Below are 22830 nucleotides of genomic sequence, written 5' to 3'. Positions count from 1 at the left end.
CTCTCTCTCTCTCTCTCCCTCCCTCTCTCATTATCTCTGTTTGAGACAAGGTCTTCGTATGTAGTGCAGGCTGGCACATAGTAAACACCACAAACAGTTGCGATCATCATTACTAGCTCTGCCTTGACAAAAATTGAAAGGTGAAAGAGAAACCAAGAGAGGGCTATGGGTTTCCAGAGTGTATATTTTAGGGGTGGCTCAGTGGTAGAAGACTTGTCTAACCAGTATGCAGTCCCAGATTTAGATCATAGCACCAAAAAAAAAAAAAAAAAAAAAAAAAGGAAAGAAAAGAAAAGAAAAAGAAAGAAGAAAGATAAGATGAGAAAGTATGTCTTTGGAGAAGAGTAAGGGATAAACCCATTTGTAGAAATTAGTGACATCTATTCCTCTTTGATCACATTGGGATTATTGCCTATACCTGTAGGAATTTGACTCTACAGCTGCTGTAGAATGAGACCCTAATAAACTGACAATATAAAATGATTCTTGAAGTGTAATTTAGAATCATAGGCCTTTTTTTTTCCATTGAACATGGGTGAGAATCAGTATTCCACTTGTAAAATATGCATGTTTATTTAAAGTGGAATGCCGCTTGCAGTTACTGACGCATTTCATTTTAGGGAACCGTGCAAAATTCTTGGGTTACAGCAAATGAAGATTTAAGGGTAGAAGGTGCCAAGAGACCATTTTCCCAGGGTGATGGAGATATTCACAAAGCTTCCAGTGAGGGTGACAGATGGAAGCTAGAGCTGGTGAGTATTTGGATGCTTTTCTCATATATTTGCTTTTTATTTTTCCATTTTTTAGTTTATCCTGGTGAAATATATATAATGAAGGGCTGGAGATGTAGTTCAGTAGCACAGTATATGCCTGACAAATGTGAGGTCCTGCTCTTGATTCCCAGTACCAAAATAAGAAAAATAAAAGAATATATATAATGGAAAGTTTACTTTCACTATTTTAAATGTAGTTTATGTGCAGTAAATATATTCACAGTGTTATACAATCATCTTCCAGACTCCTTATCTATTACTGCATGAGCCCTTTGAAGAACATTCTCAATTTAAATCATAACAACTTCATTTTATTATTCTTGTTTCCCTTCTTTTTCTGTCTTCTTTTAAATTTATTTTTGTGATTTCTTTTTGTCTTCTTTTATTGATATGCTATAGTCTTTAGCACCAACATTCACTTGATTGCTCAAATCAGAATCCAGGATTATGGTTTAGTGTCTCTCCCCCACTCCCATCCCCTTGGGCCGCCCCCCACCACTCCGCAGTGCCTCCCCCCCCCCCCCCGCCCAGTCAGTCATCATAAAATTTAGTTAATTTTCATCTTAAATATCCCTGTACTGTGTTTTGGATGCTTACTGCTTGATTTCTTTCTTTTCACATACAAGGACTTCTTTGCTGGTTTCCCTTGCTCTATACTTCTGATTTAAGATTCAGTCTGATAAAAAGTTGACTACATGAGTCATGTAGACAAAGATCTCACTGTATATTTTTATTCTCATAGCCCAGCCTTACCTATGTGTCCCATCCTCAAGCACGTGTGTATCCAGCATTTCACATTCTACTAACACTGACATACAAGCCACCCCGAGATGTCGTGTGTTCTCCTTAAGATTCTATAGTTTTTGCTGTGTTTGGAAATTATCCTTCAAGTCATACCACCTCCTCTCTGATGCTTTATGCATTTCATTTTACCTGAATTAGGAGGTCTTGCCTCTCTGAGTACACTATATTTTCTGTATGAACTTTGCCATCATGGACCCAATAAATTACAACTGGTTTTTCTTAATTTTTTAAAAATCATTTATTTCTTTATTTGGTAAAGGGTCTCACTATGCAGCTTGTATTCGTAGTGATCCTCCTGTCTCACCTCCCCAGTGATGGGATTATAGGCATGGCTACCATACCCAATTTCGGTGTCCTGCTCAGCACAAGGCCAACACAATATACTGTACCAGGAATTGAACCCAGGTGCTTGCACTTGCCAGGTGGGCACTTAGACCTCTGAGCTATCTCCCCAGCCCACAGCTGGTTTTTCCTCAGAGATCTGCTATTCTCAGAGATCTGATATCTGCTATTTTGAAAGAAAAACATTTGTCAGTCATCACTTTTTTTTTTTTTTTTAGTGAGTTTGGTACAGGGTCTCACTATGTAGCTTGGACTCATAGTGATCCTCCTGTTTTCAGCCTCCCCAGCACTGGGATTCCAGGCATGTACCACCATGCTCACTCAGTGCACCCAGGGGCAGGCCAGCACAGCATGTGTCATCACCTTTTTATGACTTGGTAGTTCTCAGTAGGTATTTACTCAGTAAAAATAGAAAATTTTGAGTGAGGTGTTTTCTGAGAGGAAACATTATTTTTCTTGTTAGCCAAAAGGAAAACAATTGAGTTTACTATTAACCATTAAAACTTGATTATAAATCAAAGGAAATAAAGAAACTGGACTTCTTTTTTCTGTTCCACAGGAGAAGCTAAAATTTATGTATGAGGCAAAAAGTGAAATTCTGGAATCTCAACTGACATATCTGAGGTAAAGTGAAATCATCCATTAGCATCCATATGCTAATACATATGGTCTTAAAAGATACATGAACGAGGACAAGTCAATGTTATAATTACTGTTATAATTGTTTGATCACATTTTATATACAAAACTTGTTCAGATTGGTAAAGACCGAAAAGCACTGTGAGTCCTTTAAATCTCATTTCTGTGAAACAAATTATAAAGTTTGTCCCTTACATTCTAAAATGTTTCTATTTTCTTATAGAAGTAAGGATTGCTAGCTATTGATACGAATTTTGCTTTTATGGTTAAAAATGTTAGAGTCCTCATGCCTTTCATAGTTTACTCTGATGAGTTTTTGGATATCTATAGAGTTTAACTTTTTTGTTAAGAAAGCTAACATGGGGGCTGGCCAGATAGCTCAGCAGATTAAAGCACCTCCTGAGGCAGACTCAGGGACTGGGGTTCGATTCCCATGCTGTGCCAGCCCTGCCCCCGGGGCACCCTGAGATAGAGACTGAGACTGGGCGTGGTGGCATGTGCCTGTAATCCCGGAGCTGAAGACAGGAGAATCGCTACAAGTCTGATCTGTATAGTGAGACCCTGTGGACCCTGTACTAAATATATATTTTTTTAAAAAAAGAAACCTAACACATACAAAATAGTCCCATATTTGCTTTCATGCTTTTACCTTTGCCTTTATACCTACTTGATCTTACTCAGTTTTTGAAGTAATATATTTTTAGATCATTAGACTTATAAGAATGTGACTTATCTCATTCAGAATTCAATTATGCCATTTCAATTACATTAAAAAACCAACTTGCTATGAATTAGACTTTGTTCTCTGCATTCTTCTGTTCCTTTTTTCAGTTTGAATATGATTTAAGATTAAAGATGCCTTTTCTTAAAGTATTAAAATTACTATTCTGAAACTCTAGCTATAAAACTATTACTTTTAAATTTTCTTTTATGGCATTTTTGCGACTAAATCTATTTTTGTGTTTTGAGCCTAACCCTGACAGAAATTAATAATGGGATACTTTGACTTTGGAATATACTTCCAAATTTCTTTTTATAGATCCTTTGAAAGCTTAACTTTGTCTTCATGATAGTGAAAAACAAAACTGCACTGTGTTCGAGATGTTACCTTGGAGTCAGGGTAAAAATGGCCCTCTGCCCCCATGTTAAGCTATTATTACATTAGCTTTCCTTAATCCTTAGATTGTCCATAGATCTTTTCCATCTCCCCTGTGTTCTTAGCAGGTCCCAAACACCAGAAGTTTAACAAGTGCCTGACAACCAAGAGTCTTGGTTTTTGGCTTTTTGTCTGTGAAGGTGAGCACATTAATGATACTTGTAGCCCTAGGCATAGAAATGCTGATAGCAGGAGTAGACAAGCCTTGAGATAAAGAGCTGGCTACCTCCAGTAGCTCAGGAACTTATAGTAGTGTCTCTTTTCTGAAGTATGGCTTTGGTTTTTCAAAAAATATACAATAGGAAACAGTTGCGGGACACAAGCCTCTAATCTCAGCTATTCAAAGGCTGACTGAGGTGGGAGAATTGCAACTTCGATGTTAGCCAGGGCAACATAAAAAGATCCTATCATGAAAAAAAAGTGTGTGTGTGTGTGTGTGTGTGTGTGTGTGTGTGTGTGTGTTTTACACAAACTTACAATGGGACTCAGCTGCATAAGCCCCTACCTAGCAAGCACAAGCTCCTAAGTTCAATCTGCAGTGGCAAGCAGAAACATCCAAATGACACCTAGAATTTGGAGAAAGATTTATTTACATTGATAGGCACTGTTTGTAATCATTCCTGGAATATCAGGCCCTGATCTCTGGTGGTCTAGGGCTTATGTTAGATGGGCAAGCAGGAAGTACTGAGGCAGAATGACTTGTCAGCTGGGGATCGGCTTACACAATGGAGCATCATATCAACCAGCTGTGCATCACATTTCTGAGAAACCAAAAGCAACCTGAACTAAAACAGCAGTTATTACCTGGGGGACTAAGAAACTGAAGTGTGCAGTTGGTGGAGGTGTGTGTGGGGGTGGTATCTGTTAATTTTTTCCCTTCTTTTAGTTTCCCTAGCAAATCTTTGCTGGGCATTATACATGTGATCTTCTGAGAGAAGGCCCAAGTAGAAGCAGTAATTAATTATTAGAGTTGCCACTGATCCTAGGTTGGGCCCTAGCCAAGCTCCCCAACTTTGTCTTCTTTAGAGACAATTTTTTAAAAAAAATTGTTTTTAGGAAGAGACATAATTTAGGCCTGTCTGTTCCATAACATTACTCTGGTAAGGTAGTGAGGGAGTTAATCTGATCTAGGAGAGTGTCCACTGTGCCTTGGATGTTCATCAAATCTTGGTCAAGTGTTTGATAGATTATTCTATTTTATTGGAGCAACTGTCCATAGAGTGTAAATTAAAAAAAAAAAAAATACAGCTAACAGGGTGTGGGGAAGCAAGGACTAGGGTAAGCAGCCTGAAAAGACACAAAAATCAAGGGGAATAGTTATGGAACAATCCCATGAATGACTTTCTTAGGCCTCAGCCACGTGTGGAGTGGCCATCATCCGAAGTAGCAGGCTCCGAGTATGTTGTTTCTTCCTAGTAAGTCTGGAGGAGTTGTCCAGGTAAATTTTCCAATATCTCTAAGACTGGATTTCTGAAACTTGTACAGGTAGTTAACATGTAAATGTCTTCAAATATAACTGAACTGGTCTTTTAACTGGTTACAAGCTGCATGTAGTTTTCACTTAATCTTATTTTTGCATTACCTCTGCTATAAATGCAGGCTTGTTGTCACTGCCAATGATCAAGGGTAGCCCATATCTAGGGATGATTTTTTTTACAGTAGGACCCTATGAACTTTTATTGTCTTCTCAGTACTGGTAGGGAATGGGAATTCAGGGGTGGTGACACAGGCACTGAAGCCTGAGCTGGCTGTAGGGGTACAAATGTCAACCCAATGACCAGAGCTTGCAGAACATATGTTGGGGGCAGGTATGGTGGCTGGGATTGATGTTTCAGTCAGTTGGATTCCTGGAGGGCCTTAGACCTCTGAACTTGATTATTTTGCATCATTGTTGGCAGGTTTCCATACAGCAGCAGAAAAATAGTTTTGGCCAATGTGACCACAGCATATCTTGTCTTTCAGAATTTACTCCTAACAGATCTACTTTTATCCGTAACCAGGATGTAGTCAGTATCTGTCAGGAGGTCCATTTTTAGAACAGCTCATCCCAGTCCAGCATGTAGCACCTGGACAGTTAAGTCTCAGTCTGGGTCTTGACCAGAAGGACAGTGCTGTTAGAATATGGAGGCAAGTGGGGAAGGCAGCCCTTAGCAACCAGATCTGAATATTTGTACAGGTAGCCACTGAGTACTCCCAGGGGCTGGAAGTCTGAGTGAGCATCGTTGTTTTGGTGAATTCAAGATTTTGGAGAGGCCAGCAGTTCCAAGAATTATTTTTTTTTAATGTAACCAGTTTCTGTCAGATATTGCAGCAGCACTTTTGTGCCTTTTCAGTAGGCAGTTTGGGTGATATCAATCAAAAGTGTAGTGATCTTCTCCAAAGAGGATAAACAAGTTTTTGAACCTCTGGGAGGTTGAGTGCAGGTCAAGTAACCTTTTAGTCTAGAACTGGAGTCTTTTTGAAGAGGTACTGGCTGACAGGAGCCAATCAAAGGCAGAATAAGGCATTTTTTCAGTCTAGGCAGATGTATCAGCAGGCTGTGTGTGGCAGAAGACTACAGCAATGTAGATGGAGGGCAATCACTGTGGCATTGGAAGCGTGGAAATCTTGAACTGTCTTTATAGGCAGGAGAGGTATGTTTCAGTGGTTTGACAGTCTAAATATTTTATAGTTTTGAAATCTCTGGATGTGTGGTTGAATTTCTAGCTGAGTCTCTTGTGCCGTGGGATACTGTTTGATTGAGGTGGGGGTGTCCTCAGATGAAGTTTTGTGACCAGAGGCAGGTGGTCAATGGCCAATCTCAGAGTCCAGGGGACCATGACAGAATTATGGAGCAGGAAAGAACAGAAACAGGCCATTTCAGAGTGGCTAAATCTGTTGCTAAAGCTTCCATGAAAATAGTAGGAGAGTTCCCAAACCCTGTGTCAACTGAGGACCAGTCCAAAAAGGGTGTATGGCTTGGAAACCACAGAATGTAAGGTGATGGCTGTGTTGTTGATGGCATGGAAATTTTGCTCAAGGGGATTAACAGTCTATCAGGCCCGCAAACTACTGTGTGGCAGGGTGTCTGTTTGGGCTTCCTATGATATCTGATAGCAGTGTTCAATGACCAGGCCCAGAGGCGAGTCTTCAGTTTATACCTCTTGGAGGAGAGTTTTCAGAACCTCAGGATTGTGGTTTTCTATCTCTGGCGGATGCAAGCATCATCTTTCTCTCAAGGACTAGTCAAAGTTGAAAGTGCAGGGTTAAATGAGAGGGAGGCTGACCACCTTGGTTCGAGGGAGACGTCCTCCTGGCTGCAAGTTTGTGCCTAGCAGAAGGGACAAGAAGCAAGGGTCCCAGAGAGTTCTATTTCATTGTCTACCAGGAAAGTCACAGATTTGCCTCAGACATTTGTAATAACTGCAGGCTTTCAGGGGCCAAATTTGATAGAGCTCAGCCTGTCCTATCTATTTAGGCCCAACAGGGCCCAACTCATTTGTCAGAGATGATAGTCCAGTTTTTTCCCCTGTCAGAATGTGGAACTCAGAAGGAACTGTTGACAGTCATCTGCTACAGACATTAGATGATGCCATTTGATCAGGACAAGCCAGCTGAGGGTGGGTAGAGGCTCTGTGGGCCCCTGAAGGCAGTGGATAGAGGGAACAAGTTCACTTGGCTGAAAGTAGATGAGTTGAGAGCAAGGAGTGAAGCTGTTGGTGGTGGTAGCATTTATGGCAGCAGACAAGGGTAGTAGGGCAAGAATGGAATTTGCAGGAAGGGCCTCTTTTCTTTTTCCTTTTTTCTTTGTCTTTTTTTTTGTTTGTTTGTTTGTTTTTTGGTTTTTTTTTTGAGATGCGGGACAGGTGCGGAGCCGTGGTGGGAGGCTGTGACACAGGCTGAGCCCAGAGTCAAAACTGGTCAGCACAGCCTCATTTATCGGACTTGGTCACTTTGTCCCAAACTTGATGGACAGTTTTAATATCAAGTATTCCTAGAGATGCCAGTAGGAGCAAAGATTTGTCCAATCAATTTCACAAAAGGCACAGGTATTTTGGGGTTTTATTTTCATGTTGAGTTGTTGCACTCAATGGACAATTTTAATGTCAAGGACTGTGGGTTTATTCTGGTTTGCAGCCATTTTTTCCTTACTGTGTATGTTGTGCACCCTTGAATGATGGTACATCAGACAAAGGATGGGTGCCCCTCAAAGAGACCATTCAGTTGCCTGACCATACTCCTCATGGGGACTTAGGCATAACTTAGCCCAGGAAGGATGTGAGGCCTCCATTGTGCCATATGTCGATTGCCATGGAACCACAGGTGAGGGCCCAATCAGCCCCCGCCACCAGTGTTTCCCGGTCTTGGTAGATAGATGGAGCAGCCTAGTGCTTGCACAGTCTGTTCCCCTCACTCACACAATCATTCAGCAGGAACCCAGAGGTTAAACATTCCAACCCCTCTTCCCTTGAGGTGGCCTTCCTAGCAAGAGTTGATCAAGCTCTTTTTCTTCTCAAGCTCAGCAGGACTGACCAACAGGCTAACGACAGTATCCCTGAGGTTCTTACTGGAATCAGGCAGGTGGTCAAGAAGACAGACAGCAGATGGATTGCATCCTCCTTTTGGGGGTCTGGTGTTAGCCGCTCCAGCAGAGAGCCAGGAATCCTTCTCCAGAACTCAAAGGGGACTTAGGAAATCTCAAGGGCATGCCTTCCTGTCAGGACCTGGAGAGATCCTTGCGCTGTCTGTTATGGTTTGTGTCTAGTTGTCCCCCCAAAGCTTCATGCAGTCATGGGGCAGCTTCTAGAGTTTGTGATTAATTCATGATCCAGTGCTGGGATTGTGAGTGTGAGTGGTTCTGGGATTATGTGTATGAGTGCTCCACCTGCGCTGGTGATGGTAGCCTGAATACTATATAAGGAAAGGAAAGAGACCACAGCCACTGCTTCTCCATTTGTACTTTGCTGTTTTTCTGCTACCATAAAGTGCTACCTTCTGGGCTGGAGAGATGGCTCAGTGGTCTAAAGCACCTACTTAGAACAAGTTTAGCAAAGCACAGGGACCGCGGTTCAATCCCCCAGCACCACATGCCAGCCAGCCCCGCCCCCTGGTGGGCTGAGCTGGCCGCGCACACACACACACACACACACACACACACACACACATAAATAAATAAAATTAAAAAATAAATAAATAAATAAAAAATAAAGTGCTACCTTCTGCAGTGTGCCACTCTGCCCTGGTGCCAGCTGAATATGCACTGAAACCTCCAGTAACTGAGCTAAATAAACCTTTCCTTCCTTAATTCTGGGTATCGGGTATTTTGTCCTAGCAATGAGAGAAAAGTAACTGATAAAATCTGTGAGGGCTACAACTGTGACTGAAGAAGTCAGCACAGTCAGCCTTCCCAGCCAACACACCAGATGCAGTAGCCAATAGAAATGCCAATATGACACCCAAGATTTGGGGACAGATTTATTTACATTAGTCGGCAATGATTGGGATCCTTCCTAAAATATCAGGCCCTGATCTCTGGAGGTCAAGGGCTTATACAGAGTAAGCAAGCAGGAAGTATAGAGACAGAATGGCTCGTTATTTGAGGACTGGTTTATATGATGTGCATCATAGTGACCAGCTATACACCACAGTGAGCAACCATTTCTAAGAGACCAGAAGCAACTGGAACTGGAATAGGAACCTTTATCTGGGAAACTAAGAAACTAAAGCGTACTGGCAGGGGGAGGGGAGACTTTCTATTACATTTCTATGAAGAAGGAGGAAAATGCAAGTTATATGCTGAATACTTAATTCTAAAAAAGGTGTCAACTTGGGGAAAATTTTCATCTAGAATGAGCCCAGAACAAACAAAAATCACACACACACACACTCTCTCTCTCTCTCTCTCTCTCTCTCTCTCTCTCTCTCTCTCTCCCCATTTTCTTTCAGCCTTTTCTGTAGCAACCTGCATGCTTCCAGCTAACAGCTGCTGCTTTTGAAACGACTATTAAATTATATTTGACTTCTTTCTGTAGCCTAGTTTTGGGACAACTCTTTGCAGAACTTTCTGGTTAGATAATTTTTAATACTTTCCTCCTAAAACTGGGAAATACTAAATTAGTCACAGATAAATTCCATGTTTCTTCTGTGAACTTCAGGTATTCTCTGTACATTTTTTAGGGTTATCACTTGAAGTAACCTATTTCTCTCACTTCAATGATGCTGTAATATGTAGTCTCACCCTTTCATTAAGAGAACAGCTCAGGATTTCTTTGTGTTTTGTGGGCAGTGAGTTAGAATCCTATCATAGGAATCTAATTTGTTTTAAAATTTTACAAGAACCTGAATTATTTAGTATTATTTATATAAATAATTATTTATATTCAAGTCTCTTTATGTTCATTGTATCAGTTAAGATAATCACACCAGCTTTTCAGGATTGTGGTAAGAATGAAGAAGTTACTGTCTATACTGTAGATGGAGTAAGGTAGCTATCCATACTAATAATAATAGTAGTAATTCACAATGAAGACTCATCTGGTGATTTTTTTTTCTTTCCTTCTTAGGAAAGACTTAGCTGAATATCGGAAAAATTGTGACGATCTTAAACAGCGACTAAAGCATAAAGAGTCTCTTCTTGCTACTAATGTTTCCAACCGCGTTAGTGGTCTTTGTTTGAAGTGTGCTCAGCAAGAAGCTGTTCTTTCTCAGACCCATAATAATGTACACATCCAGACCATCGAAAGACTGACTAGGTAAGTATGTTTCTCCATGCAGGCCTTTGGCAACATAGAATATTAGGTCTTTAAAGGGCACCTTTTCTTTATCCTCATACTGTCATATGTGATCAGTGTTAAGTTTCAAATAAAGTAGATTTTAAAGGTTACTTTGTTGTAGCTTTCTTGAAGAAAGATTGGTTAGGTTCAGCCTACTCTGAACAACCATATCACTTTGGAAAAATAATTTTATCTCTTGGTTTCAGTCTCATCTTGAAGTAAAAAAGTTCAACTGGATACTCTCTATAGTTCTGTTCAGTTCTATGACTGTAATTTTCAGTCTACCACAATTCTTAACAAAAAAGGGTGTGGTAGGAATTTCTTTGATTTTGCTTGGGCTTCCTCGTTATAGTATATGAAGAGTGAGTTGTTATCCTGTCTTCATCATGTGCCTGTTGTGAAGAACATTCTGAGTCTAATGGAGGAAAGACCCATTGCCTCACAGTAATGATGTTGGACAGTTGCTAAGGGCAAATTATACCTGAGCATTTAGATTGTCTAAGTTTTCATCTAAGCTGAAATATTACAATTCTCTGTACATCTTTTTGGTTCTATTTTCACCATTCCATGTAAAAAAATTATTTAGTGGAACTTGAGAATTGTTATTATAGCATCTGTTCAAGTATGTGTTTTCTCATACCCTCTACTACTTTTTTTCTGTGTTCAAAATCACCTGTCTCTACTCTGCTCACTCCAATAGCCCAAACAATTGTCTTTCTTTTTTATTAATTTTTTTTTTTTTTTTTTGCAGAACCAGGGATTGAACTCAGGCCCTTGCACTTGCCAGGCAAGTGCTTATTTTCCTAACATATCTCCCCAGCCCAACAATTTTCCTTTGGAAGTATTTTCACTAACTACTACCCCATCTTATTCTCAACTGTGTTTGATTCTTTCTTCTTGTGATATTTATAATATATTGTGTACATGAAGGCAGCAACTATGTTTTTGTTTTTTCCACAGACCTGATTTCTAGCCTGGCCTGCAATACGTACTCAGTGTTTCTGTGTCTTAATTCCCTCATTTTAAAAATGGTAGTAGAAGGGCCAGCCAAATAGCTCATCAGATTAAAGCACCTGCTTAGGCAGACAAAGGGGCTGGGAGTTTGATCCCCAGGCCTACCGTACTGGCCTTATCTCGCATGTGCTAACAGCGATTGAGATGACATGGTGGTGCATGCCTGTAATCCCAGCACTTGGGAGGCTGCACACAGGAGGATCACTACAAGTCTGATTTACACAGTGGGACCATGGAGACCGTGTCCTAAAATACAAAAAAAAAAAAAGGTAGTAGAGCCAGGCATGGTGTTTCATGCATGTAATCCCCGCACCAAAGAAGCTGAGGCCCGAGTATTGCCATGAACTGGAGGCCGGCCTGGACTGCATTGTGCGCTATAAATATAAATGGTAATAAAATTACCTAACAATAAGGTATTCTGAGAACTCTTTCAAGAATATAATGTTTAACGTGCTTCCTGATCTATGTTAAATACTCATTAAGCACTAAAATGCCTTTATGCCTTCCAAAGTGCAAGACCACTCCGTGTATCTGGTAGTTATGGCTTCCATATATGATTAACCTGTGCTATATTAAAAACTGAGTCTCCAGTATGGACTGGCTGTTATGTTTTCTGATCTGCATAGATGGCTCTATTTTTGTTAAATATTAAATCACTATATTCAAATTTTATTAAATGTATTTTCACATCCCCATAACATGCATTTATTAGTTGTCAAGAGTTATGCCATGCAATTTAAAAACATAATCTCCTAATCGTTTTTTTTTTTTTTTTTTTTTTTTTTTTTTATGGTACTGGGAATTGAACTCAGGACCCTGCACTTGCTAGGCAAGAGCTTATTCTACTGAACTATCTCCCTGGCCCCCTCCTAATCATAATGTATCATTTTTTATGAGATAGATTTTTTTTTATGTATTTGGTACTGGGTCTCACTACACAGCTCAGACTTGTAGCGAGCCTCCTGTTTTCAGCCTCCCTGGCTCTGGGATCACAGGCCTGCACCACCATGCTCAGTCTTGAGATAGATATTATTATCCCACATTGTAGCTAGGAAAAGTGAAGCTCAGATAAGTTTAAAATTTTCCTGTTTGTATTTGGATAAATGAATAATATTTTTAAAAATAAATTCAAGACAGTTTATAGAGCCAGATATAATTCAGGCTATAAATATATTTGAAATAAAAGTAGAAGATTGTATTAATAGCCTTCAGTTTATTGTAATGCCAAGCATGACATGAAAAATAAAGATCATAAAGAAAAAAATGATAGATTTCACTACATTGAAAAACATTTATGGGCTGGGGATATGAGTAGTAAAGTGTTTACTTAACATGTCCAAGGCCCTAGACTGCTTGTTTAATACTACAAAATTAAATAAATTGAATTAAAAATAAATAAATTCACTACAATAAAATATTTGAAATTAGGGTGAAAATATGTTCTATACAAAACAAAATATTAGTGAGACTAAACAGTTTCCTTTGAAACAAACAAAAACAATAAAATGCTCAATTCTATAGTAAGGAAGGAAATTGATGAACAGAAAAATCATCAATCCATGAGGAGATACTTGTTCTGCTGATATTCATGGAAATCCAGTCTCAGCAAAAAGGCAACCATTAGAATGGTAAAATTAAAGAACCCTGATGATTCTAGGAGGTATGAGGTCATAAGCGAGTATTTTCATACCCTGCTAGTGGATATATAAATTGGTACAGCCACTTTGGAGGGTAATTTAGTACTATCCATTTAATATTTAAATTATTCATCATACTTTTTAAAATTTATGATAGAGGAAAAACCTTATGCACATGCATAATAAGATAGGGAATGCTTTTTTGCAGAGTTGCTTGTAATTGTATGAACAACCTAAATATCTTCCATGAAGAAACTAAACTATGATTTCAATAAACTATATATTGTGCGTAATATTAAAAAAAAAGAATTTAAATCTATGTGTACTAACGTGGGACTAACCTCAAAATATATTATTGGAATAAAACAAAATAGCTGAAGAGAAAACCATTTGTATTTTCTAAGGCTATATGCAGCAACATAGCACTTTTTCTCTGGTTTTATACATATGCATAGAAAAAGTCTTGAAGAATAGACATCTTATATTTAACAGCAGTTACTACTAGAGAGATAGAAGAAGGCATTGGAATTGAGTTTGTTTGAAATTGGCCTTTAAGAGCTGGCCAGATAGCTCAGCAGACTACAGTGCCTGCTTGGGCAGAGGCAGGAACAGGGGGTTTGATCCCTGTGGTGCTGAGCTGGCCCCACCCCCAGGGCATGCTGACAGGGAGATTGAGACTGGATTTGGTGGCACACACTTGTGATTTAGAGATCAAATCTGAAAATAAACCATCATATAACTTCTCCTTGGAGAAATAGATATTGCTCTTTAGAGGTGAAGAAAATCAAAATATTTCTACCTTCAAAAAAAATCCCAGCATTTGAGAGATTAAAAACAGGAGAAACAGTATGAGTCCAATTTGTGTAGTGAGACCCTATAGACCCTATACTAAATACAAAAAAGAAGAAGCTGGCCTTTAACCATATTAGTAACTAATTTTGCAAGGACAATGTAATGAAAAAAATTAAAGAAAAAGTACTTACATGCTACTCATTTAAAGAGAAGCAGAGTTTAAGACTAGTCCAAGAAAACTATTTAACAAGTAAAATCTAGGACTTCTTTCCCCTACTCTGCTGCCTTTCGTATTATCCATCCCTGTAGGTCATGAGAAAAATATTTTTTAAAGGAAGCTACGATGTTTATATTGGTTCCAAGTCTGGCAGTCATGTAGAAATTGTATTCTTGCTCGGTTACGAATTTCTTTGTCTCTATCCTAAATTTGATCTCAGCCTCTTAAAGTTAATGTCCACCTACTTAGTTCAATTTGTTGTTCCATGTTCTGCTTGAATAACAGAATAGATTGAAAGTTTTCTGCCTTCATTTTCAATTTTTTTTTTTTTTGTCTGTGTGATTCCCTTGACCTAAGCTAGTGTTCACTTTTTCCCAACATGTTAATTACAGAATTTTGACTATTGAATGCCAAGCTGCCTTTGTAGGGTGGCCAGTACTTTCTAGGTTTAGATTTCTAATTTTATGCATTCAGAAGCCTGACCCCTCAATAATCTCTTATCATAGTAAAAATTTTTTAGGATTTTAACATGAGATTACAAAATTATACCCTAAATATGTTAAATCAAAAAGAGTTTTCTGGCCTCTTTTGGAAGTGTGGTACTGTGACATCAGCTCTCAGCTGCCTTGTTTAGTATATACAATTTTTACATCAGTGCATGTTTATTATAATGGATTTTGTTTTGTCATATGCATATGTGTAATATCTTTGATCATTTCTGTTCCCCATTTCTTCTCCCCCTCACCCCAATAATCTCCCTTCTTAGCATATACTGTTTTGACTGTATCACATCAGTATGATCGGAAGATCAGGCATAATTTGGAGACTAGACCACCCGTATATTTGTGGTATTTTGTTAAGACCTTAAAGATGTTTTGCCAAGTATACTTGATAACTGTTGATGACAGTTGATACTTTTTTATGGTTCATTTAGAGCCTTCCCAGGGTTTCTGAACTTCTGCCTTTCACTTGGGCCTCTTTATGCCATAAGGGAAGTTACAGTAAGAATAACTCTGCTGTTTTCTTATTCTTTTGCTTGCTGGTCAGAGACCTTTAATGGTAATCAAGATGGAACTGCTCAAAATACTTTGAAGAGGATTTAGTGTATTTTTAAGAAGAAATAATTACCACGTAACTATCTGCTTTTGGGGCAGATCATTGACAGTGTTCTCTATAGTTGGCTTTGAGAGACAGGAAACAAGTTCCCAGAAATGAGGAAGAAAGAAAAGTTGTAATCAGCCTTCTAGATTCTTTCTTTCTTTCTTTCTTTCTTTCTTTCTTTCTTTCTTTCTTTCTTTCTTTCTTTTTGAGACAGGGTCTCACTTCATAGTTCAGGCTGGGCTTGAACTTACTTTGCAGCCCAGGATGGTCTCAAACTCATGATTGTCCTGCCTCAGCCTCCTGAGTACTGGGATTACAAGTGTATGCCACCACTCTCAGCAAGCCTTCTAGACTTTAAAAAAAAAAAAAAAAAAAAAAAGTAATCATACTTAATAATACTTAGTAATGCTTAAAATTGATAGCACATATTGAACTAATTTAGGAATTCTAAGACATTTCTTAGGTCCTCCATATTTCAAGATAAAACTTATGCTTATATAGCAGACCAATTCTTTGCTTATTTTTAAACACTTGGCTGAGATTATTAGGAGACTTTTTCAATCCTTTGCCTGCTCTGATTATTTCACTAAGTTCCTTAAATATTTCATACTTGTAGTGTGTATTAGTGCATGGTTTTCTACCCTAGAACTGGCATTCACGCTCTTTACATTGTCTTTCTGCTCAGCTGCCTTTTATGAAGCTCATGGAATGTTAAGAGGTTAATACTTCGTTGCTTGCTCTGTTTCTAGAAACTCCTTGGTCACATTTACCAGAACATTCACATGATGTTTTTAAGCCTGGAGGCACTTTTGCCGGCAGATGGTAATCTGGAGGACTTCCCTCTTAACTGTCCCACTGATCTCTCATGTGCTCTGTGCAACTGTGTCTTACGAGAGCCTCCCTCGGGCCTGGCCATAGGCTGGCCTTGTGGCCCTGGGAGCTCTGGAGCAGGACTGTGCCTGATGGGAGTTACCCTGGCTGGCTGCAGTTGACTGTTCCTGAAGAGCAGATAACTAGTAGCACTGTTAGATCCTAAGGACAACTGTGGAGCTGAAAAATGGGAGATTAATTGAGAAAGTGACAGCCAGATGAACATGGGAGTGGATCCAGAAGCCCAGCATTCTGTTGGCGAGAGGGCCAATTGGTCCAGAGCTCCTTATCTTGAGGGTACTTGCTAATTTATATGGACTGAGCGAGTCAAAAGAAGACAAAAAAAGCAACACAATATAGTGACCACACAGTCAATCTCGAGTCGCCAAAATGGCTTTCTCTAAGCATGCCACATCTGCTATAGGCCACCTGCAAGCTTTTGTGAGACAGAAAGTTGGAATGTGTTGATCCAGTGGTTGTACAGAACTTTAGTATGATCATTTTACATACTGTTAAATGATGAATCTGTTGATGTTTTTAGAGGTTTATTTTTATTGATTTTCTGTAATTCAGTTTAAAGTTGTTGAGTTTATATTTTGAAACATTTTTGAACTAGAGCAACTAAGCTCATTTTCCAATTCTAAATATGCAGATGACCTTTTTGGTTTCAGTCCTGCACTAGAGCTAGGAAGGAGCTCTACCTCATTTCTTTTGATGTCCAGCTGTTACAGATTTCTTTCTTCATACACTTATTCTTTTTCACTTACTACATTTAGCATTTTCTGTGTGACAAATGTCCTCTCAATAGGAGACTATCCTGGTAAGAGATTAAATATCTTAAACAAAAATAAATCTCCCTTAAAAAGCAAATCTGTTATATTTTGACCTGTTATGATTTATCTGTTGGCATACTTCAAAACACTTAGCTGTTTTGTCTACTTTTTCTTTTTAAGCTAGGGCTTTATGATGGCACAGTATCAGGAACAAAAAATATTATATGGATTCTTTTGGAAATGAAAATAAATATAAATTCAATTTTTCTTGCATTGAATTTTTACTTTAAAAAATTCATTTTGCTTTGATTCTCTCATGTTTTCACATAATTATTGTGTTTGAGTTTAGTTAATCAGGACAATTTGCTCCTTTTTATTTCCTTTAGTGTAAAAAATTAAGCAATTTTTATCAGTTTTAAACCAGGAATTTCTAAAGTGAAGACTATCATAATCCCTTTGAATTTTATACTTACAGAAGTTTGTTAACTTTTTAACAAAAAAGCTATATGAAACTTCTATTTGTAGCTTTGTCCAGCATTGTGTTTCTTAAAATATGGCTGCTTTCCAAATAACACAAACTGTTCACATTACTTTATCTGTAAGATTTTTTTAAAATGGAGTCAGTGATTAATTCCAATTCAGCATTTATAATCTTCTAAAGTATGAGCCTTCAAAGTTTGCTAAATTAAATCACAGCTGGCTGTTTTCTCAGAGTTTAGAACTTGGCAGTGAAAAGGGACCTGCAAGCATTTATTCCAACTGAATTTGAAACAGTCTAAAATTTGAGCTCTTTAATAAATTGAAGAATACCATATGTAACAGCCCAACATACTTTTTTCCCCCTTGGCTTTGTTTGTATTGAAAGTTCCCACCTCACTTTTTCTTTGGTCTACTGAATATTTTTATTCAGCCGATAAATTCTAAATATCTTGGAAATTTAATATGGGATTTATTTTACCCATGGGATTGGATCCTTACTATTTTACATGCCAAATCATTTTGGAATTCTGTTCACGTCTTCCCCTAATGAACAGTTCAGCTTAGGGGATTTCTAAGAGTTGCTGGGGGGTGTGGGCTGCTTGGCAGTGACCAAACCCAGTGTTTTTGTTAAATTGTGAGTATTAATATGCATAACCAGGAATTTGGAGGTTTCAACAGTGCTACCCTTTGAAAGAAAAGAATGTATTCATAAATAGCTGAAAGAATTTAATTGAAAGAGAAGGATGTAAAAGTGGTTTGTGGAGGAAGATGAAAAGGAAAGTCATATATTAGTTCAAATAAATGAGAGAAGAAAAATCAGTGATATAAAAACCTTGGTTGTTTCTTCTTCTTCCTCTTCCCCTTCTCCTTCATTCTCTTCCTTCTCTTCTCCCTTTTTTAAAATGAAACCAGAAATGGTTTCTCTTCAGATGACATAAAATCTTTTGCCGTTTCCTTAGTCCCTTCTTGAAAATGTTGATTTCTACCTTGAATTACAATACCTATCTTTTTCTTTTTCTTTTTTTAACTCCCCCTCCCTTTTTCTACCAAATTTACTCATTTTAGGGCTCCATGAGCACCGTCAGCTTGCCCACCCTTCCCACAGTAGTTTATTGTCCCAGGCAGATGCTGTCCTCCACGAATGCTCTCAGCCTCTGGCTGCCTGGCCTGCCACTCGCCAAGTGTGGACAGAGGCTCATTCTCTGGGCTGAGCTCTGCTATGTGCTGAGCTGGCCTTGCCTGGGTCTTCTAATATGTACTAATGCTTTCCCCTCCTGACTTAGGAATACGCAATCATTTGATCATTTCTTCTTCTGAATGTTCTTTTTGTGCTGACAGGGAAAGAGACGACTTAATGTCTGCCCTCGTTTCTGTACGGAGCAGCTTGGCAGATGTGCAGCAAAGAGAAACAAGTGCTTATGAGCAGGTGAAAGCAGCTGTACATATGACTGAGGAAGCCAATTTTGCAAAGACAGAGGCAAGTCTAGTGGGATGAAAATAAAGGCATTGTAGAACTGCTCATTTTTTGCTTTAGTGTTTCTGTGGTTTTTCTTCCATAACTAAGCTTTTCCCAAACACAAGAAGAAACTACTAGTATATCAAAGTTGACTTTTCTAAACTGAACAAATTTGTTATTTGGGCAATTCTTATTTCTCTGCAAATACTCTGCTATATTACAGTGGACCCTTGACTTATGATCTCAATTTGTTCCCAAGGGATGATTGTAACTCACGTTAACAGTCAAAGGTTCTAGGGCTGGCCTGATAGCTCAGTGGATGAAAGCACCTGCTTAGGTGGAGAGCAGCGGCCTGGGTTCGATCCCCAGTGTGTGGTACAGGTCCCAGCCCGGGGCATACTGAGACAGTGTTTGAGACTGGGTGTGGTGGCACACGCCTGTAATCTCCTAGCACTTGGGAGGCTGAAAACAGGAGAATCACAATGATTCCGACCTACGTAGTGAGACCCTGTAGACCCTGCCCTAAATACAGAAAGAAAAAGATAAAACAAAAACAAAAACAAAGGTTCACACTCCTCTACACAGGCAGATCTCAGTGTCCTTAGAAAGACATTGGCCCAGGATTTCTCACTTAACCCCCTGCAGGAAAGGATGTTGTAATGTTCCTCCTAGAACTCTTGCAGGGTTAAATTTGTATCCAAGACCATCTGGAAGCACAAGTGCCCAGCATTCGGGTCATAACTCATGACTGGTAGCAAGTTAAAATTCCAGTCATAACCCAAGTTGTTCATACACCAGGCTGGTTGTAACTCAAGGGTCCACTGTACTATTTAAAGATTGTAGTACGATATGGTAAACTGCCTTGAGAGACTTGTATACCTAATATTTTATCTTTTTAGTATTAGTTTTTTTCAGTGCTGTGAAAATCTTAACATCTATAGTAAACCATTTGCATATGTTGATATATAACTAAAGACAATTGTTTTTCCTCTATACCTGGAAAATTTTTAGAACATCTACATGTGCCAAACAATATACACACATTTACTAACAACCATGAGTTTGAATCTGTTGTAGGCTAAGTCAGACATGTTTCAGAATGATGATAATGACAGCAGTGTTAGCACTAATGATCAGACAGTGTTTAGGGTTCCACGAACTTTGAATAATAAACTTGCTCTTGCTTCATTGCTGTGTTTGGGGATGCAGCTAAAACCAGTGATGGTAAACATTTTAGGGCTCTCAGTGATATGAATAACCTGCTTCAGTATATGTGCCGTAGGTTTCCCATCACTGGTAAGCCATTAGAGTTGCTTTGTAGTTTTGCTAAACGTGCTGCTCATACTTCAAATGATTAATAGCCATAGGTAGCTATTGATTGCCATGGTGACAGTGCAGTTATAGAATATATCCAGCATTCAGAAGTCATATTGGATAACATATACTGGTTGAGCATCTCTAGTCTGAAGTGCTTGAAATCTGAATCTCTTTCCTGCCTCTGTCTGTCTCAGTCAGTCAGTCAGTCAGTCAGTCAGTCTCTCTCTCTCTCTCTCTCTCTCTCTCTCTCTCTCTTTCTCTCTGCTTTAGTCTGACCCATCTCCCTCATATATTTCATCATTTGCTCTGAACTTTGTCACTGTTCCCTGGGGTGATAATTCTGACTCTCAGAACCTCAAGCCAAGGCCCTCTGCCGTTCATTTCACCTCATGCGGCTGTGATGGAGGAGTTAGCATTTACTTCACTCTATTGCTGTTTCTAGGCCTTTGTTCTGGCACCTGCTTTTGGTTAGCGTTCCTCTTTGAAACTTGGATACCACTTCTTTTTTGAAAAAAATATGTCTCTGTTCTCCCTGATCTTAACAGCAAGTCTCCATCTAGAAAACACTCTTTGACACTTTTAAAGAACTTTAACATCTGAGCCTTTTGCTTCCATCCTCTCTCTTTCATCATCCACAAAGGTTTCAACATCCATGTTGTTAATGTGTGTAGCACCAACCCTCTTCAGTCAGTAAGGCTAATATTTTCTCCCTACACGACTGTTAAGTTCCACAGAAGTGTCCCTATGGCCTCAGATTCTTTTTTTATTAACGTTATTGAAAATCAATAATTAACAGCATATTAAAAATTGACAAATATTGAAATGTGAAATATATAAGATGTAAACAGCTTGAATTTTAGAGAAATATTTCTGAAATGAATACATAGCATGAGATTAATAATAGATTACACATTGTAAATAAATTATATACAAACTTAAATGAATGTAACAATAAAAATTGTCCAAAATAAAAATGAAGAATTTACAGATCAGTCATATAATAGTTCACTCTGTGCCAAAATCAAGAAACTTACATTCATATACTAGAATTCTCAAAGTAGAAGGGCGTAAGCATACTTTTTATAGTTCCTAATACTAGGAGAAAATACCATACCATGTCTTTTAAGTAGATTGTAAGTCAAAGATACAGTATAAATCTTAAAAATTAAGATAAAAAGTATTCAAAAAATTAAATATTAATTAAAAATTAAATATTTCAAAACAATTGGACTAAGAAAAAGTTTTCATGATAGTAAAGAATTACTAAGAATAAAACATAAGATAAATACTGGAGTGGCAAATAAATGACCAGCACTTCTAGCAGTTTGGGGATAGGATATTGCACAAAGTTGTAGTATGTTGTGGACCTGGACAATGTCCATGACGCATACTGATGGCCAGCTGTCACTTGTGGGACTGAGCTACTGCTATTTCCTTGATATCCATCCTGTAGACCCAGATAGAATCATGACCCATAGGGTGCAGGAGAAGTCCATTTGTGGAGTATGCTTTTGGAAATTTTTTGCTGCTGTATACAAAATAACTGAGGGACTGCTTCTCTATACCTCTTATTCTGTGTTTAATTGTTTCCTCTATTTGGTGGGTTCTTTCCATTCTCATTCATGGAGTTGTGGTCATTTTGCTCCCTCTCTAGAACATCTTTTAGTAGTCTGTGTAGGCTTGGCTTTGTCATCATGAAATTCTTTAGTTGTTCTTTGTCATGGAAGTATTTCACTTCTCCATTATACTTGAAAGGGAGTTTTGCAGGGTATATCAGTCTGGGTTGAAATTTGTTTTCTCGCAAGACTTGTAGTACTTTACTCCATGTTCTTTTTGACTTGATGGTTTGTGAAGAGAAGTCTGCCATTATTCTGATGGGTTTTCCTTTAAATGTGATCTGTTTCTTTCTTTAGTGGCTTTTAGTATATTGTTCCTGTGCTAAATTTCTGGGATCTTGATTATTATATGTCTGGGTGTGTTTTTAATTGGGTTGATGTTATTTGGAATTCAATATGCTTTGGTTACCTGAATGTCAGATTGTTTCCCCATAATTGGGAAGTTTTCTGCCTTACTTCTGCCCATATTCTTTTTATCTCATTTGTGTTGACTCCTTTCTCATTGATGCCTATTAAACATATTGTTCATCTTTGCATCATCTTGCAGATGTTGAATTATTTTTTCCTGCATCCTAATCGTTTTTAAGAAATTCTTACTTTTTCATTAGCTGCAATGATGTCTTTAAGGTCTGAAAGTCTGTTTTCACTTTCATTCAAATGGTTTTGCCAGCTTGTGATTGAGGTTTTAATTTCCTGTATCACTTTGAATCTGCTTCATGTATTCTATTTCTTTCCTATATGCTTATTCAAGGATTCCATCATTTCTCTACTCTCCTCTATTTTTTATCAGTGTCTTCTTTAGAAGCACTTAGCACTTCTTTCATTATAGTTATTTCTTTTTTTAGTTCAGAAATTATGTCTGATCTGATTTCCTCTATACCTTTCCACAGTTATTTCTTTACTTCTGATGCTATTATTTCAGAGATTTCAGGTGTGTGCTTTCCAATTTCTTCTATGCTGTTGTCTCCTGCATTTGTTATGAGTGGGCTTGGGGCCTGAGAATGCATTTTGCTCCTTCTCTTTGTTATTTTGTATAGCACTGTCTTCTGACTTTTGGTGTAGAGCTTAGATAGAGTTATTACCTTAGCACC

At 38.4% G+C, this 22830-nt stretch overlaps 1 protein-coding gene across 5 annotated transcripts in view; it reads left to right on the top strand.

The window, feature by feature from the left end:
* Sdccag8 (serologically defined colon cancer antigen 8) overlaps positions 1 to 22830 on the top strand; it is a 220526-nt gene that overhangs the window by 29493 nt on the left and 168203 nt on the right. For all 5 annotated transcript variants that reach the window (XR_002820166.1, XM_023710182.1, XM_004626832.2 and 2 more), the window contains exons 6-9: positions 621 to 752; positions 2479 to 2543; positions 10257 to 10445; positions 18689 to 18827. Coding sequence is in view for 4 of the 5 variants with exons in the window: in XM_023710182.1 (XP_023565950.1) it covers positions 621 to 752; positions 2479 to 2543; positions 10257 to 10445; positions 18689 to 18827 (525 nt within the window). In the remaining variant the exon portion in view is untranslated. The remainder of the gene's footprint in view (positions 1 to 620; positions 753 to 2478; positions 2544 to 10256; positions 10446 to 18688; positions 18828 to 22830) is intronic.

Source organism: Octodon degus, unplaced genomic scaffold (assembly GCF_000260255.1).
Source record: "Octodon degus isolate 3935 unplaced genomic scaffold, OctDeg1.0 scaffold00017, whole genome shotgun sequence".
Classification (NCBI taxonomy): domain Eukaryota; kingdom Metazoa; phylum Chordata; class Mammalia; order Rodentia; family Octodontidae; genus Octodon; species Octodon degus.
Note: the sequence above shows the minus strand (reverse complement) of the source record. Positions and strands in the feature narration are given on the sequence as shown.